The sequence below is a fragment of the Lycorma delicatula genome, chromosome 3 (genome assembly GCF_047948215.1).
Source record: "Lycorma delicatula isolate Av1 chromosome 3, ASM4794821v1, whole genome shotgun sequence".
NCBI classification, from domain to species: Eukaryota; Metazoa; Arthropoda; class Insecta; order Hemiptera; family Fulgoridae; genus Lycorma; species Lycorma delicatula.
Genome location: NC_134457.1, coordinates 136586965 through 136599550, shown reverse-complemented (window position 1 = coordinate 136599550; position 12586 = coordinate 136586965). Strand labels below are relative to the sequence as shown.

The following is a 12586-nucleotide window of genomic DNA, read 5'->3' as shown; positions in this document are numbered from 1 at the left end:
ATAATGAATGATATGCTTCTTTATGAAAAATTCTATAGATAAATTAATTGGTATTATTAAGATACTGGAAAGTTTGTCAAATATCACCAGACAGTTAATTTTTCTGCACTGTTTTTTTTCTTTTTTGTTTTGTCATACTGAAAAAGTATTACATAAAATTCTTTGTTGTTTTTTCAAAAGACATTTTTTTAGCCTTCGAAGGAGAGTTTATTCTATATAATTGAAAACCTATAAAATTTGTTAGATAAATATGCATATCCCTACTACTTCTAATTTCATTGTTGGCTTAGGTGAAATAATGCTTTTGTATACTTCACTGTAATTAGATGAACGATTCTAAAATATATTTTGTAAATTTTTTTTTAGGTACAGTTAGGTGATGATGTTAGAAGAATTCCAATACACAATGATGCAATCACTTATGATGAGTTAGTTTTAATGATGCAGCGTGTATTTAGGGGAAAATTATCTAGCACTGATGAAATAACTATTAAATATAAAGATGAAGGTAACTTTAAAATTTTTGTAATCAGTACCATTTGTTTTTGAAGTTGAAATATTTTATGACATTGATCAAATCATTATTTTGCCTGTATTGGACAGATTTTTAAGAAATTAAAGTATGTAATCTTTCTATCTACTACATTTGGGAATTTTTCATCTACTCCATCTTTTTTTTTCATAAATTGTTAATAGTTTTTAGTGATCATGTATAACAAAGTTTGCTTCATTGTAAAATGGCCCTTATAGGCCGCTTCAAAAAATTTTCATGAGAATTATTTTATTGCTTAAACATCACTAGTTTGTCAGCAGAGTAGTTGTGGATAATTATTTATATCAGAGTTCAAATAAATTTCATACCAAATTATAAGAGGTGACTTAAATGTAATGCACAGTCACTCATAACTGATAAATGAAAAGAGAGAGTTGAATGTAACAAATATGGCATAAAAGTGCTACAGAAATTTTTTTTTATATTGGTGGAGGGGAAGTCTCTTATCACATACCATCCACTCCATGAGATATGTTGAAGGTGTACCTGATGTCAATGAAGATGAGCACGAATGTTACTTTCTATGTTTCAATCCAGTAACTGCACTGTTGTTACTGTATTCATTATCCTAATGACAATACCTGTCATCAAGATACCTGTCCAAAAACCTTACTGGTGCAGACTTAGGCCACCATTTCCAGCCATGTTGTCAGCAAACTACATCACCAGCATCTCAAACAACTTCATGAAGTTGTTCAAAGCAGTCAACAGGCAGAAGGGTCATCAACAGGGCATCCTTTCTTCCTGATCAGCAACTGCAACACTTCTAATCCTCCGGAATATGCTCTTTGACCAGGCTGTAATTGAATGCATGTAAGACCAACCTAGAATAGGGCTGTGTCAACCACAGTCCTGATCACCTTAACCAGAAGACCATCAGACCCAGGACTTTTGCTGGTCTTCAGCCTCCAGGTAGCAGCAAGCAATTCTTCCAAGGAGAACCAAGGGGTATCATCAGTGATAATTTCCTCCATTCTGGTGTCACCACCTTCTCAGAAGACTACAGCCCTTTGCAACTACCATCAGTGTAGACCAGCAACCTCCATCCAAATTTCTTGTATCAATCTGGTATCCATGGCCCTAGATTTCTCTGTTGATCTCCCTGTTCAGCTGCCTCCACAGTCCTTCTTGGAGTCAATGAAACAAACTCACAAGCTAAAGAAACATTTATTTTTCCATGTATCGTGTTTTATAGCTATACATTTCCTCCACCCGTGAACAAGTATTCTCATTCCATCAATGAAGAATGTTGAAAGTCTTTCTTCAATACACAACCTCATTCCATCCTTCAGTTCATCGTTCGTGGTGAAATGAATATCCTTAATGGCTTTCTTTAATTGCAGAAAGAAATAAACATTACTGGGTGTAAATCTGATGAGTATGGAGGGTGTGGAATAGGTTCAGATTTCAACTTCACAAGAGCCTTAGCAGTTGCTCAGGATGTGTGTGGCTGACCATTATTGCGATGCAGAGTTATCAAATGTGGTGCACACATCTAACTGTCTTAACATATCTCTATAGATCACACATAATTTACAGTCAACCTAGCTTCCAGGTAATCGGTCACATATATGTATATGACCATAGTTGTTTGAAATAACAGATTACTGTCAAGAGTATCTTATTTTTGCAGACGGTTGTGTTTTAAATTTGTTTGATTTTGATGAATCATAGTACCAGTATTCCACTCTGCTGTTTTTCTTCTGGGTTGTAATGATGCACTCAAGTTTCATTTCCTGTCACTATGTTGAAAAGTAGGTTAACTCTCTCATCACGATAATGTTTCAGAAGCTGTTCATAATATTCCTTTTGTTGTCGTTTTTTCTTTTTTATGAGTGTACGTAGCATCCATCGTGAATAAATTTTACAGTAGCCTAGTTGTGCAGTAATGTGTCCTGCTTGAACTTTCAATATGTCTTATCTGGGTAGTGATGTGATGGTCATTTTGAATTAATCATCCATCTCCTTCCGGTGCTTCTCATCAGTCATAGAAACTGGGAAGTTCATCCCCAATATTCACTTTACCAGCTTGTGATGCACAAAAGTTTATCGCCCACCCACTTTGATCTACATTTTCATCACAGTAAATAGCTTTTAGAATGAGATGAATGTCACTAACGTTCACTTTCTCTGCTGTTAAAATTTCAATCACTGTATGTTACACTTCACTCTATAACAATGTCAATTGACAGAAAATGAGATGTCATGAGTCAGTGAGTTTTGGAATGTTAATAGTAAGGGAACGGAAATACAAGTTGGCAGCACCTATAATTTTGTACAATGTTTTGTTCTCCTGTTAAGTTCTAGTTTAAATTACATTTCAGTCTAACTATGTAGAAACCTTTTAAAGTTGGTAATTATTACCTTGGTTGCTTTACTTTGTGTTGAGAAAAAAAGTGTTTTGAATATACCATTTATATAAGCAATTGTTCTGTATGTTATCCTGATCATAATGTTAGAAATATAAAGCACTGATGCAAATTTAAAAAATGGATGCTGAATTTGCTTTAATTAAACAACATTCTTTCCTGAGTCTAAATTAAAAAAATATAACTATTAAATTATTAAGCAACACAGCATGACAGAAAAAATATCTTTGTTGGATAAAGTTTTAAACATGTTGCATTCTTCAGTTTAATTTTAATCTTTATTTTTCCCATGAATCCAGACAGTGACATAAATATTTTTGGTTTTTTTTCATTATTCATTTTGTTGGTTAACAGAGAATAAAATTATGAAGGAAGTGTAAGCAATATGATTTTTAATTAATATTTTATCATTCCTTCTTGATATATCCTAGCTTCTTTTCAATTTTCTTGTTATCTTACACCTTTTAACATCATATACATGTTTTAAGATCTTCCATCATATCCATTTTTTTTTTTGTCACCATATTTGGAAAATTTGGTAGTTCACATTTAGTTAATATACTTGTCTTTTTTTTAATTTTTCCCTTAATTTACAACATAAACTTATATCTGGACTTAACCTATCCAAGCAGAATCAGGAATACAATCTGAATCATCATTGTTAGTTTTTAGAAAATCTTTCTAAAACAGTTTCGTAAATTAAGAATAATTAATTAATTAAAAATGTGAATTTCTAATCATTTGTGATAAGAAACTCGCAAATCATAAATAGAAAGTAAATTAAAAACATAAAACATTACATTATTATTTACAAAAAAGTTGAAAAATATTTAGATAAGACAATATAACATAATTCATTATCAACTTCATCATATTATTATCTGCTTGTATAAAAACCTACCACATGTAAGGCAGATCCCTTTCACTGCATCCATATACATTGGTCCATATATACAAGTGGCCCAAGATAAACCGAACCCAAAGCAGATGAAGAATTCATGAACTGTAAGGCGGTATTATACAAGTAAACGAAAGACAAAAATCTATTTATGTGGGTTCGTCCATCTCTACAGGTACTACTGAAAATGCTGACTGCCATGGTCCAGTTGTTCCACTCGCCCTTTTGGATATTGATGATGGAGTTGCATACATTTAGTTGCAGTGCATCAAGAGTTGGTGGTTTGTTCTAGTAAACCGTACCCTTTAGGTTGCCCCACAAATAAAAATCACAACTGGATAGATCAGGTGATTGTGGAGGCTATAGATCCTTCGAGACAGTCATGTCAAGTGTGAAAATTGAGTGCACTGCTTCTGAGGAAGCATATGCTGTTGTGCTGTCCTGCTGGTAATAGACGAAACGTCGTTTGTCTTATGTCAGTTGCTCTACAAAGGGCTGAAAGATGTTGGCACTGTAACATGCTGAGTTCACTGTGTCTGTAAAGAGAATGGGTCCAATGTTTCTTGTCCCCGACACGGTGTACCAATCTTTACATCATGCAGCAGTAGCTTGAATATTCATCATGGGTTTCCTACAGACAAATATTGCGAATTAACATAGACACTGAGGTGGAACTATGTCTCATCCATCTTGAAGTTTGGATAGAGTAAACCACTTACTCTTTCCTGTAGTAGCCATGTGCAGTACTGTACACTTAATCATGGTCTGTAGGCTTAAACTCTTGTAAAGCCATGAACTTGTACGGCTTCAGGTTCAGGTCCTTTAGGATGTGCTGGCATATTGTTTGCTGGTGAATATCTTCCTTCTGTGCCTCAATCATTTTCACAGATGGGTACTGATGCTTCTTATCAAGCACAGCTCCAGTTTGCTTAAAATTTTTTATGAGCTCATGCATGGATGACTTGGCGAGTGGTTCACTGAACTCTGCATAGAATTTTTCTTACCCTCCTTTGATCGTACTACCATATTCACAGACATATTTATGTGTGTGCACTGGTGGTTGGTTTTATCTCAACTGTGTTTCCTCCACAGCTACTGGTCATGTTCCACCACTCCTGCACTTTTCCCCTCTTACCGTTTAAGGTCAATGTGTGTCACGGCTCACTGTGTGTCATTCAAAATATTATTGGTTGTTTTTATGTTAAATATACTAACAATTTTTGGTTTTTCCTCTCCCATGTTTGGTTTGGTTTATATTGGGACACCCAATATAAACATATTCATTGACTTTTATTCCCATCTAAGATCCTGATAGTTCTCATTTCCTTTTAGAACATCTATGAGTTTTAATTTCTTCAGCCTTTTTTTTTTGCACAAATTTGCTGATCATTCTAGCATTATTTGAATGCTAGAGCTTTTCTCTTCTAATTAAGCTTTCATTCTTGTTAATTCTCATTATTTGTCCATTTTCACCTAGTCTGTTCATTTAATATTCTCAAATCTCCATTCTTGCATCTCAATGCCTCTGACCTTTCTTTTTTACTTTTCATAGTATTTATGTTTGAAATCCGCACAAAAGTAGATTCCAGACATATCACTTGACAAAAGGTTTCTTCAATTCTTCATCAAAAGTTCTAGTATTATTGAGTTATATATAAAGATATAACAACTGTTTCTTTTTGTTAAATGCCTACTTTGTTGTTGATACCCCGATTTTATTTTGTTTTCACCTTTGCAATCTTTTGTTTAAATGATAACCAAGTACAGTATCTAAACTGTTTTATTTGTTCAATTTTCTCTTCCTTTGCACAAACATTCATTGGCTTATTTTCTCCTATCCTCATTACTTTTGTTTCCCTAACATTCACATTCTATCAGAATCTTTTCTAATTTTTAAATCATCTATTGAATATGCAGTGGTTCATCTCCTTAAAACATTATACAATCTGCAAACTATAGAGTTTATTCTCCTTCCTCTTTAAGTGATTCCTTTATTTTCTTTTGCTGCATTTTTAATCATATCTTCAGTGAACATATTACAAAAAGTTGGTGATAGACAAAAAAATCCTTACCTTACTTCTCTTCTTAGATCAAACCACTAAGCATGTATAACTTTCATAATCGTTTTATGATTTTGGTACAAATCTTTAATTTGTCTTCTGTTTTTCCACTTTCTACTGACTTCATAATATTTATATTAGTTTATTTCTTTTGACACAGTCAAATACTTTCTCCATATTTATATTTTTATGTAGATATGGAGAATATCCTAATATTTTATATTTAGGTATATGTTAGTAGTTTTACCATAAGTAATATTAATGGTGATACACTTACCCCTAAATATTTATGAATTTTTAAAAACAAATTTTTTTTTTTAAATTCAAATTTTGGCTACAATTAACTCTGATGGGGCTGGTAATAAAAATCTCAAATTTGAACAACTTACAGTGCTTTTGTAAATGTTTATGGTAAATAAAAAAGTTTCATGTGTATTGTACTAATACAATCGTGATAATTTCTCAAAAATCATGAAAAACCTGTTAAAAGCATTACCATTTTTACTCGCTAAATAAGTGCTCCAAGGGGGTTCTTGTCGTCTTGGCACTTTTATACTTTTTACTATAGTTGAAATAGACTTGTTTGAACCATTGAACTGCAATGTTCATGTTTTAACAGGCTCTGGAAGTAATTTCCAGCCGTCAGGAAAATTCATGTTGCAACATGCTCATTTATGCTTGTTGCAATTTTTAGCTTTGCAGTTATAGACTGGTCAGTCTGACATTAGCCAGTGACGTGTTCATATCTTTACCGAGTGTCTCAGATTTTATTCTGTGTTTGGACATGTTTATTAAATAAATAAGTTTTACTTATATTGTATTTGCAAATTTTAAAATCAGTTAAATGTTTTACATTATTTTCAAGTAATTTCACCCAAAACAATGGAAGAACAATGTTCCATAGGAATTTGTGAATGAAGAGTGTCATAAAACAGTGTATGGTACAGTGCCAAAAGAAATTATTAAAATTTGTGAAATTTAGTAATGAATACCAATGACTTATTTTTTTACATGTTAATTCAGATGTCACTACTGTTTGTAAATATCATGAAAAAAAGTTTTTGTCAAAATTCAGTCACTTGTGTGTACAGTTGTGTTGTGACCCTTTGAGAACTCATAAAAAACAGTTAAGAAAAACTTAAGATAAATAACATTAGAGCAAGCTCTTAAAGAACACATTTTCCCAAATTTAAATTTAGTTCCTGGAATGTCTCTTTGTGTTAACTATTTCAAAAGTATACTTTCTTGGCAGAATAAAGAACTATATGAATGCAAAGACCAAGAGCAATGCATTGCCCCAAATCACAATATTGAACAATTGGAAGCTGCTTGTAGCATTTTGGGTGTATCACCTCCATCAAAACTGAAAAATTTAAGCATGGCTCAAAGGCCATCAACATTAAAATTTAAAATAATAAGATATCTGAAAAATTAAAAAAGCATCTTGAAGTGTGTTTTGACTCAAAAGTTTCTGAAAATGAAAATCCAGCTCAGTCTTCTTCACATGAATATGATTGTCTTATTTTAAAACTTAAAGAAAAATGTGTTCTTGCTTTTAAAGAATATAAGGTTAAAATTATCAGTTTACTTCCCCAATCGGAACAGATCGAAATTCAATGATCTAGAGTTCAATGTGTCTGAGCGTTTGATTAGAATTACTAGAGAATTAGTTAATGAGCAATGCAGTCTATCAGAGTTAGGTAAAAGATATAAAACAGGAATTAGTGATGACATAATTATAAAAGTTGTGTTATTTTATGAAGATGACAATAGTAGCAGGCTGTGTCCTGGTAAAAAGGACTGTGTTAGCACGCATATTGATGGTGTCAAAGTGCATAAGCAAAAGCGCCTTGTTCTGATAAACTTAAATGAATTGTATGTCTCCTTTAAAAGTGAAATAAATGAGGAAAAAATTGGAGGATCAAAGTTGGAAGGTCAAAGAACTATGAAGATCATTCTGTGTCAAGTTTTGTACCACTTTCACGTAAGGAAAAAGACTATTGCTTGTGAGAATATACAGTGGTGGATAGGAGAAGTGGTAGATATTAGCCTCAAGAATGACGATGTACAAGTTCATTTTTTCCACCCAGCTGGACCATGTGCATCATTTCAAAAATCTCAATAAGACAAAGTGTGGGCACACTTTGCAGATTGGTGGGCCCACCGATCTGCAAAGTTCTGAGAAAGTTAACATCCCTTGAACTAACTACATTCCCACACAATTTCAAGAGAATTATCAGAAGAGTTATCACAGCTGTTGGCTAACCACACTAAATAATAAACTTTCATTCCTACAAAAACAGGCATGAATAATTAAAATTTTGCTATAATTTATTTTTTCTTCGATAGTGTTTACAAAAATAAACCAGTATAAAAATAAAAATGAATTCTTGAAAAAATATGTAGGCTATTCATTGAAATCTCAGTTTGGGTAAGTTTTGCAAGAATTTTTGAATCAAAATTGTATTAGGTTACTGGTATTGGTTAAGTTATCATTAAATTACAATGTATCATTAATAATTTAAAAAAAAACTATTTTAAAAATATTGAAAACATCGTCAACTTCAACAACGTAAAGGCTAACTATAAAAAAATATTTAAAAAATGTAAAATGCAAAGGAGACAAGAAAACCCCCTTGGAGTACTTATTTAGTGATTCAAAATGGTATCGCTTTTAGCAGGTTTTTCATGATTTTTGAGAGGTTATAACTTTTTTAGTAGTACAATACATAAGAAACGTTTTTATTTGGCATATACATCTACAAAAACACTGCAAGTTGTGCAAATTTGAGATTTTTATCACCACCCCATCAGAGTTATTTAAAGCCAAAATTTTAATTCTTTAAAAAAATTAGTTTTCAAAAATTCTAAAAAATTTAGGGGTAAGTATATCTCCATCAATATTATTTATGTTAAAACTTCTAACATACACCTACATATAAAAAAATAATTCAAACTCTGTATGCCATCCCTGCCTCTTGAAAAAAATTACTAAAAGTGAAATTTCACCATTTTTCATATTCAAGTTTATTGGTAATTTTCTCATTTAAAGAAGAGAGATAGGTAAATAAACTACTGGACCAGTCTTTTACCTTCAGAAAATATGATTAAATTGCTTTTTGATTCATCCTTACGGTATCAATAGTTTTTTAGTTATGATTTTTTCCATAAACCCCGTACAATTACAAAAATAGGTGTGCGCACCATAACAAAAATGGCTGCCACAGGTAAACTGCTTAAATAAAATTAAAAAATAATAATTTTAAGGTCCTCAAACATGTAGGAAACAAGTGGGAAAAGTTTGAATTTTTTTTGACTTGGTCAAACAAACAGCTATGTTTTTTTTGGACACTTCAAATGGATTGACCTACTGGTGGATTTGTACAAACTGTTTTTTTTTAGCTTCACTGTTATTAAGTAATTATGTTGCGTTAGCTACTTAACTAAAGAAATAACACTGCCGTTGCAATTGTATGCTGCTGTGAAAAGTTTGAAATGCATTTAACTATAAGTAAAAGTAAGTTTTAAGTTTACTTTTACTCATTACAACAAATGCTTATAACATATTAATCAAGTGCACGTCTTATGCTGTGCTGTTTTATGTTTACAGATGGAGATTTGATTACCATATTTGACAGCTCAGATTTAGCATTTGCTGTACAGTATAGCCGAATATTAAAATTAACATTAATTGTTAATAATTCTGACAATGCTACTAAATATTTTCAACCATTACAGATAGATCAAATAAGAAGAGAATTAAGAAAAATTAGAGATCAAGTTAATTTTTTACTTGATTTTCTAGAACCACATTATGGTATTGAAGTTTCTAGTTCCACAACTGAGTGTAAGTTATATATACTTTTACATTATATTTACTTTATAATATTTTACTGGTACCATAAACTTAACCTGAGCAATGTTTACGTAATCAGGCATTATATAGAAAACAAATAGTTCTTTGAATTTTATATTAATGTACTCATAGCCTTTGTAAGAAGATCTAGATAGGTTATTGTTTAATGGTTTACTCCTCTGTCAAACAAATTTCTTTATTTATTCAAAATAAATTTACTAAAATTTTAGTGTCAAAAAGAAAAGACTGATTTACTTAGTAGGTATGTTTACTCTAGCTGGTAATCTTTAATTATTAATGTTTCACTAATCACTAATAGATGAATTCTTAAATGAAAATAATGTACTTACAAATGTGTTATGTGATTTATAGAAAGATCATTCATATAAAGTAACTGAGTTAATGTTGAAGTATTTCTTTCCAACAAGTCACCAGATTTTGCATGTTTTTCAGAACACCAGCTGACCAACACAGAAACCATTTCTGAGTTCAGTAATTTCAAGCTTGCCGAAGCATTTTAAAGAAATTTTCATGAGAATGGGGAAGTTTCAGTTTTTGTTAAGTATTGCTATTTTAATAAAGTTGAAAGTTATTATATATATTCACAGAAGAAATTAATTTTGAGTACAGTGTAATTCAATCTCCTAGTATAAAATTGATATTAATGGTAATTTGTAGACTTCCTTCTGGCTCTTTTGAAACTTTTCTACATAAACTATCAAAGATTCTTTTTAAAATCTAGTGACTTAATGTTAACTTTTTAGACAATTCTAGTCTTTTTTTTTAAAGAGGTGGAGGAACCCCATTTATGGGCGCCAAAGCACTGTTGGACTCACTAACAGGTTCCGCAAGATATTATTAAGTGCATATGTATACCTGTGCACTACTGACTAAACCTCCACCCCTGCAGCCAACCCCTTCCTGGAAACCACAAATAAAGCATTCAGGAAAAGGGGGGGTAACACCCTCGCACTCATTCAATCATCAAAAGAAACAACAGTTGCTATATAAACCGTCATGCTCACATCAGAACAAACATAGCACCAACTTCAGGACAACGAAATCAAGAACATATGTACTAGCAGAGACTGGTACAAACATCATGCACACATACACACTCACTGCACACACACACACACATCATAACAAACACAGCACCTTGTTCAGTACATCGCATCGCACCAACTCACAGTGTGCACAACTGGCACACACTTGCTACAGCATACACACTGACCATAATCAATTACATGCACCCAGCTGTACACACTTGCACACAACACAACTTACCTTGACTGCACACATACCTCAACCGCCATTAGGCATGCTATGGAGGGGGTAGAGCGCCATCAAGCACAGGGGAGCGGAGTGTCTGCAGCCTAATTGCACTAAGGCGACCCTCGCCTGCTCACAGGAGTTGCAATTCTAGTCTTGTGACAAAAGAACTATTATCTCAGTTTGAGTTAGCAGGTCTAAATATTTCGATCTTCCAGCCAGCTAGAATTACAAGGATTTCAACCATGTGCATAGATAATAAATTAATTAGATTATAAATTTACAAATTTATCAAAAAATCATTTTCGATCCTTTTGTACAGATAACAGTGTTCAAGAACATAATTGTCAAATTACAATACCATAATTTATTAATTAACGAAAACATATTACGAGAAAATTATTACTTTTATTCTTTCAAAAGGGTGATCAATAAACATTCAATATGAATCTTGAGAACCTTGTCAGAAACAAATTGGGAAAGTAATGACAAAATTGCTTTGATGAAAAGTTACAATTTTCTTAATGAATTTCAGAAGACTTTCTTTCTAGCTTACTCTTTAGTAAAAAAGAAACAATTTGAACATAAAAATAAAAATGCATGGATTACTAAAGGAATTGTAAAATCTTGCTTTAATAAGAAATTTCCATGAAATATCAAATTATAATTTTTCAGACAACTTCCACAATTATTTGAAAAATTACAAAAAAAAAATTGGATATATTGCAACCATCTATCTTTAAATATGAATAAAATTATTGCATTATGTTTCATAGGTAGGAGTAACATTGCAGAATTGAATTCCCATTAGTGATAAGATAGTATTTATGTTGCCCACAAAGAAAAATTTCTGTTTGTTTTATTATTATTGTTTTTCTAATGTGTACGTTGCAATTTGTTCAACTAGTGAAAAATAATATAAGCAACCCTACCCAATGGCCCAGTGAGATGAGGATATCTATGAGATATAAATGAGGTGTTATACTCAGGCTGGTCATTCGTGAGAAGTTAATAATTGAACCCCACCCACCAAAGTACACCTGTATCCACTGTTTAGATTCAAATCTGTATAAAAATGACTAACTTAATAGGATTTGTACCTCAGAACCTTTGACTTCAAAAAATCAGCTGTTAAACAACTGACTTGTGACAAGTTAACCACCAGACCAGCCTGGTGGGCTTTTGTTTTATTAGATGACAAATTCTTGCGGGATTATCAAATTGATTATATTTGTAACATAGTCATGCCTATTTTATTATTATACTTATGTTTTAGATATATTTTTTGCCCTGAAGAGCCTAATGTAACATATGTTAATAAACTGTTAACTTATCACTATTAAATATTTATTAAGCCTACATATAAAGTTTAATAATAATATACTTAATAAAGTATAATGTCATCTCTTGAGTTAAAGATACAAAAATGTTCTGTCAGATCATTATCATGTACCCATAAGTAATTGTGTGGATGTATATTTAGAAAATTAAATATGTTAACTTATCTTTGTGTCTGTATTTATGAATGTGCAATCTTTGCAAAAAAGAATGGTCACTTATTCTTAAAAAATAACAATA

At 31.8% G+C, this 12586-nt stretch overlaps 1 protein-coding gene across 3 annotated transcripts in view; it reads left to right on the top strand.

Annotated features, from left to right (window-relative positions):
* LOC142322031 (uncharacterized) overlaps positions 1 to 12586 on the top strand; it is a 29333-nt gene that overhangs the window by 8759 nt on the left and 7988 nt on the right. For all 3 annotated transcript variants that reach the window (XM_075360632.1, XM_075360631.1, XM_075360630.1), the window contains exons 3-4: positions 367 to 508; positions 9491 to 9727. In XM_075360632.1, coding sequence (XP_075216747.1) covers positions 367 to 508; positions 9491 to 9727 — 379 coding nt within the window. The remainder of the gene's footprint in view (positions 1 to 366; positions 509 to 9490; positions 9728 to 12586) is intronic.